This window comes from Uncinocarpus reesii, genomic scaffold, assembly GCF_000003515.1.
Source record: "Uncinocarpus reesii 1704 scaffold_1 genomic scaffold, whole genome shotgun sequence".
Taxonomy (NCBI): Eukaryota; Fungi; Ascomycota; class Eurotiomycetes; order Onygenales; family Onygenaceae; genus Uncinocarpus; species Uncinocarpus reesii.
This window is the reverse complement of record NW_003052500.1, coordinates 2933515-2940456: the sequence shown is the minus strand read 5'-3', so window position 1 is coordinate 2940456 and position 6942 is coordinate 2933515. Positions and strand designations below refer to the sequence as shown.

General features: G+C 49.9%; 1 protein-coding gene across 1 annotated transcript; it reads left to right on the top strand.

Annotated features, from left to right (window-relative positions):
- Positions 1-2960: 2960 nt before the first annotated feature.
- On the top strand, positions 2961-5610 carry UREG_01196 (phosphoenolpyruvate carboxykinase; the record flags this gene model as incomplete). Its single annotated transcript, XM_002541634.1, has 7 exons — positions 2961-3178; positions 3416-3491; positions 3549-3749; positions 4015-4569; positions 4621-4772; positions 4832-5021; positions 5119-5610. The coding sequence occupies 7 exons, from the start codon at positions 2961-2963 to the stop codon at positions 5608-5610; spliced, it is 1884 nt and encodes a 627-aa protein (XP_002541680.1).
- Positions 5611-6942: the final 1332 nt, after the last annotated feature.

Sequence of the window (6942 nt, the reverse complement as noted above, 5' to 3'; positions counted from 1 at the left end):
CATTTCCGCATTCTCTGCTCAAAAGCTTGATGTATCATTCTTCATTTTGGAAAGACTCGTTTGAAGAAACAGCGCTTAAAATAGACGCTTCTTGGGTGCTTTGGGTATTCTCATACAAGCTTTGCAAGGCAATTCAGACGAACAACCTCACTCAATTAGCTAGTTAACTAGTTAATCTCAATGCCTGTCTCCATCACTAGTTACACCCCGTCTAACAAACAACTCGTTGGGCCAACTTCAGATCTCATCACGTAATGCATACGCCCTCAAATTCCCCGCCCCGGAATTTTCTTCAGCTGTGCAGGGGAATAACTTTTTCCTGTGGTCTTGTTCTCCCAATCACACGGGCCGGAAGATATCGGAAGATTTTCCAGCTTCTATTTTTGGGAGGTTGCGCACGGGCCGATAAATTTTCGTAGCCTTGAATAGCCGAAGCGGGAAATAATGGAGGGGGCCAGACTGCGGGAAGACATCGTGGGACGGAGGGGGTTGTTAATATCGAATTAATCTGTATGGTGGCGATCTTCCCTGTTGGCAGGGAACAGACGGGATTTTCTGGTTTCTTTAGAGCTGTGTGGGTGGAAGATTTTTCCCAAAGATCGCTTTCTTCCCTTTTGACGTAGGGCTGCTAGCTACCTGGGCCGATGCAGGGAAGTGTCTTTGGGTCTCCAGCTCTCTTTGTATGCATTGCAATGCTTTGGATGGCATGCTTGCTTTGCTAGTTGACAATAATAATAATGACCTTTGACTCTTCGGGGTTCGAGCATAAATTACGATAATCAATCTATATGTAACAACCTTGGTGGAATACCTACATCTGAGATCCTGCAGTCACACAGGCCCTCCCTTTGGTGGTATCACTGCATGGTAGAACAACAAACAAACAAGCAGTGTCAAGCTTTCTTGGTCATGATTCCACCAGAATAGGAAATCTGCCGCATGCTATATTGTGATGAGTTATTTTTCATCACTGCCGGAAGACGATGCCAGGATGGAAACATGATTTGGCCCAGTTGGGTCTCTGGTGTGCTGGATGCGCGATGGAAGGACATTGCACACATTGCGTACTCTATACTTTAAAAATCTCTCATGACAGCTCGGCTGGATCGCAACCACAAACATCTAGGCCCATAGTACTCGGGCGCAAGAATCCGCTCCAATGAGAAAAAAATAATAATAGACTTTAGGGCGTTTCTCCCCATGCCTTCACCACGAGTTCTCCAACGTCTCGAAACTGGTCAGTATGCCTCATACCGCCCGGATCTCGCAGGGCCCAGCCCCAGGCCGAGATCTCAAAGCCCATCGAGATTGATTAGTTTAGGGGGGAAAAGCAAAAAAGTCAAATCTGAAAGGAAACGGGTGACCATGAGTTTTGGCGAAAGGAGGGCCGGAGCTTGGGAGTCACACAGGGCGGGAGCTAATTGCTAGCCGCGAATCCCCCAAGTTCTCGGGAACCCCCTCATCCTGTTCAGGTACACGAATCTCATAGGGGGGAGATTTCTGCCAGGCACAAGGTGGGTTGCGTGGGCATGTATAAGACATACATCCCATCTAATACAACATATGCGTCTGTATGTAGTGCAAGTGGGCCAGCACTCCCAGGGCCGTTGGAGGGGGAGTTCAAGAAAGCGTGCTCCTTTGACAGATCATGAGAGACGAAAATCTCTGAAGAGAAGCAAGCGACGCCGTGCAGGGATGCTGACGGTATGCCAGAAAGTGTAATCGCAGGCTCGCAACTAACTACAAGACAGCAGGACATGCAACTTGCGGAACCAGCGCCGGAAAATGATTCATGCAAGGCGGAACGCTGTTTGCTTTCCACTGCTTCAGGTGAAAGAAAATAGCCAACGACGGCCTGCCAGCAGGGAGCGCGGATCGAACAGCAAGGCTGCAAAAAGAAAAGAAAACAGCGCGATGAATTTTCTTGTCCGAGTTCCACGGCAATATGACGAAATGGCGTCGGGCAGGAAAGACGGGCAACGGGAGAGACACAACGTCATGATTGGAGGGTGGTGGGCGTCTTCCGATGCTTGCCACAAGCAGCCGAATGAAATGCAACGAGAATATCATCATCGGTTGCGGTTGTTGTCGACTCGTTGCTGTCGTCGTTGCTTTTTGGTCGCTGCGTCAGCTAGAAGATTCTGTCGGGTGTGGCGCAGCAGGTCGAATCCATGTGTTAGAAAAACAGCCCCCAGTCTGGTATACTTGCTTCCGATGAAAGAAGCACCCGGAAGATACTGGCTGTTTGGATGCAGTACAGTGTCGATCCTGCAGTGACTCTGATCCCTGGCGTCCCATGCCGGAAAGGCACCGGGGTGACATCTTCTTAATTCCTGGTGAAGTTTTTCCGGTCATGTGTGGCCAGCCACCATCCGCCTGGCCCACAGTCTAGCCTCTTCACAGCAAAAGTTGGCCAGCAGCTTGATTTCCAGCCGCCCTGACATAATCTGTAGACTCAACGTAGAACAGCACCCAGCTCTCTCTTCAAAGGAGAACAAAACAGCAGCTCTGAGAATAGATTCCTTTATTGTTGTGATTGTCAAACTCCGTACTGCCAGCCCCATCGGCAGGATTCAGCAACTAATAGCCGTGCAATTCGCTTCAGCAGCAAGTGTTTCACGTTTCATCACCGGAACAGCGTCATCCAAGCGTCCCCCTGGGAACTCTCTTTTTTCCCTTCTCTTGTCCCCGTTTTCCGCATCCCATCTCGCATCGCCTGCGGATTTCTCGGGTCATTCCGGACCTGCTTTTCTTCATCGACCGTAAGGAGGCCTTCTGATACTACGCCACACCACAGGACGGTCGTGCTTGACCCGGTATCTCCCGTCTGCTGTGGGGAAGGACGCATGGAACAGTCTAACCAGTTGTGCGCAGGGCAAGGAGATTCGCCGTCGAACCTCGAGATTTCGTCGTCCCCCCCCGTCGCTCCGTAATAATCATCGAAAAGGCAATTCCAGGCCATGGATCCCGCTCCCGCCGCTTCTTCACCCTCCGCTTCAGCTCCTCGTGCTTCAGTTCATATACCCCCCAATCACCCACTTCCTCTCGACTTCCTCACCTCTGATTTTGCGAGACAGCAAGTTGCCAAACAACAACACTCAAACTACCATTCCACATCCCTCAGAACCATGGTGTCAACCTCTGTCAATCGCACTGCCCTGCACCCCACTGGTGTCCAGTATGTGGAACTCCCCTGAATTCCCGTTCCCCTTGTTCGTTTGTTGTTGAACCCTGTTGCCGCGGTTATTGTCGTCCTTGTTCATGAACTGCTAGCTCGCCGAGCCTTGCCTGATATATATACCGCAATGGCAATGCAACTGCTGGCATGAACAAACAACAATAGCAGTAACCACAGCACCAGCGGCAACAAACTTCAAGTCTTGATGCCCACCATGATGGCTAACGGTGACTGCAGACCAGGCAAGGGCCACACGGAGCTCGAAGAGGAGCTCTACGAAACCGCACACATTGACTGTGAAAGAGTCGCAATTGTAAGTGGTTTTCTATATATCCCTCTTGTACACCAAACCTGCTAATGCCCTGAACAGATTGCCAACCCATCAGTCGCCGCCCTCTACGAAGATGCTCTTGTCTATGAGACCGGAACCGCCATCACATCTAGCGGAGCTTTAACCGCATACTCCGGAGCCAAAACAGGAAGATCACCTCTCGACAAGCGAATTGTCAAGGAAAGCTCATCAGAAAATGAAATCTGGTGGGGACCCGTCAACAAGCCCATGACCCCAGAGGTGAGTCAGACTCAATTCCTCCCTCGTTGCAAGGCTGTCGCACACGATCGTGTGACCGACAGCCAAGTCTTGTTTTTTTTTTTATTATTTTTTTTCCCTATTTTCCTCCCACCGGGAATTTCTCCCTGGCATCCCCTGCTCGCTTGGCGCAGGCATCGGGGCTGTGTGGCTTCCCCGCATTTCCCTGTGTGGCGCTAGGACCCCTCCTCGGGCACGTGATATGACGTTGTGGCACTCTGACTAACCCGGATTACCCGATTGGCAGGTCTGGAAAATCAACAGAGAGCGAGCAGTCGACTATCTCAACACGAGGAATCGAATCTACGTGATCGACGGCTATGCCGGCTGGGACGAGCGGTACCGCATCAACGTCCGTGTCGTCTGTGCCCGTGCCTACCATGCTCTCTTCATGCGGAACATGCTCATCCGGCCCAAGAGGGAGGAGCTGGAGCATTTCCACCCCGACTATGTTATCTACAACGCCGGATCTTTCCCCGCCAATAGATGGACGGAGGGTATGACATCAGCCACTTCCGTGGCCATTAACTTTGCCGAGAAGGAGATGGTCATCCTCGGCACAGAGTATGCCGGCGAGATGAAGAAGGGTGTCTTCACAGTCCTCTTCTACGAAATGCCCATTAAACACAACGTCCTCACCCTCCATTCCTCCGCCAACCAAGGCCAAGACGGCGACGTCACCTTGTTCTTCGGTTTGTCCGGCACAGGAAAGACCACTCTCTCTGCTGATCCTAAGCGTGCTTTGATTGGAGACGACGAGCACTGCTGGAGTGATCGTGGTGTCTTCAATATTGAGGGCGGAGTACGTATCTCTCTGCCCCCTTTGGAGTAATTTCGCTGACCTGCATCCTAGTGCTATGCCAAGTGCATTGGCCTCTCTGCGGAGAAGGAGCCAGATATCTTCAACGCTATCAGGTTCGGATCTGTGCTGGAGAATGTTGTCTTCAACCCGGAGACTCGTGTGGTCGATTATGATGATGCAACGCTCACCGAAAACACCCGATGGTAAGATGCCGATCTCCGTTGTACGGGACTTGGCCGTTTGCTAACTGTTTCCGATCCAGCGCCTATCCAATCGAATACATCGACAATGCCAAGATCCCATGCATGGCGGGAGCAGCACCCGTCAAACATCATCCTCCTCACCTGCGATGCTCGCGGTGTCCTCCCACCCATCTCGAAGCTCACCAGCGAGCAAACCATGTTCCACTTCATCTCGGGTTACACCTCCCAAGATGGCTGGCACTGAGGACGGTGTGACCGAACCCCAAGCTACCTTTCTCCTCCTGCTTTGCTCAACCCTTCTTGGGTCTTCACCCGATGCACTATAGTCCGAAGGCTTCATGACAAGATTGCTGAGCACAAGGCTAACGCTTGGTTGTTGAACACCGGCTGGGTCGGTGCTGCGCGTGTTACAACTGGTGGCAAGCGTTGCCCACTCAAGTATACTCGTGCTATCCTCGACGCCATCCACTCCGGAGAGCTCGCCAAGGTCGAGTATGAAACCTATGATACCTTCAACCTCCACATTCCCAAGTCCTGCCCCAACGTTCCCAGCGAGTTATTGAACCCCCAGCGAAGCTGGACCGGCTCTGCGAGCTTCAAGGACGAGGTCAACAAGCTTGGTGACTTGTTCAACCAGAACTTCAAGAAGTACAGCGAAGAAGCCACTCCAGAGGTCCTTGCTGCTGCTCCCATCGTTGTCTCTGCCTCTGAGGCTACGTCAACGGCGGCTGTCGAGCCACCAGTCTCCGCCAAGGCAGCTCCAGCATCAACTGTTGATCCTACTCAACCCGTACAGGTCAACGGCGACCATGTCCACGCCAACGGATCTTCGATTTGACTCGCTAAGCAGGAGTCGACGCCAGAAGCAGAAAAGCAGCAACCGAAAGGAAGATTAAAACGTCGATTTCTAAGCCTACGAAGAATGTTTGTCTAAAAAACAGGTTTAAAAACTGGTGCCAACTTTTTGCCTGCTATTGTGTGAGATTTTGTGTATTCCAAACTGTGCTTTTTCTGTTTTATCCTGCATAGTTACCCGGGTCTTGCATTATGTGAAGGGATTTCTTTTTTTTTCATTGACTATCTTTTGTATTCGTTAGCCGACGGATTGTTTGCTTGAAAAGAACTTTTTCCTTTGTTGCTCGTTTCCCCCCCTTTTACCCTCTTAACCCGACACACGCTTCAAATAGCCTTGAAGCCATCTACTTTTCCGCCACCTAACTAATAAGCATCGTTCCTCGTTTTTTCCTTTTTCCTTGGCTTTGGTTTTTCGTGTCGTATTCCCTCTGTGCTAATTTGACGCATTTTCTACTTGTACGGCATACAAAGGCACTGTTATTGCCTCCCACCAACGAGAACATAAGTTTATGCCCCCGGCTATAACTATGTGACTTGTCGGAGTTCTTTGAGGAAGTTTTGATCAAGAACAGAAAGTATATATCTATATCTAGGGAGAATTGAAACTCAATGAAAAAAACTTTACATTGGAAGTTCCTTTGTGACTGGAAAGTTTTTATTCCCGACTCTAGTTGATTATCCTAGAGGAGCTCTTTATTCCTATAATCTTGGGATTTCTACAAGGAATACGGAAGACGCTTTAGAATATCTTGGACCTAAGTTGTGGAACGGATGTATCCTGGAATATTGGTTTTCTCTTTGAAAACCCCAACCATCGAGTACCTTTTATGACAAACTTTTGTAAGTATTTTGGTTGAATGCCTAGACCGGCACCTTTCCGGGATTTGCGTGATACGCGGAATCAAATCGCGGCCTGAGGAATTTGATGTTTGTTCATCAAACTTGAGGGACATTCATTATTGCATAAACCCATTGAAGGCTTTGTGCATTTTTCACCGAAATAGCTAGTATTGAGGACCACGGCTCAAGATTTCTGTTGATTGAAACCGGTTATCAAGAAAATCAGTACGCTTTTTCTTGGGAATGGGTTGCCTAGCAGGCTGTATTCCTCTTCATGCTCTTTATCCGGGAGACGTGAGGCGCAGTTCTCTAACGGAGTAAGTTTTGAGAGAGAGAGAGATAGAGAGAGAGGTCGATCCCTCCGAACAGAGTAACTCGCAGTAAGTTATGGAGCAATTTTTAGTCGTTGGGTTAAAGTCCCTGGTCATTTTCCATTGCGACAAGTCCAAATGGCTCGGGGGATATCGGGGGGGGG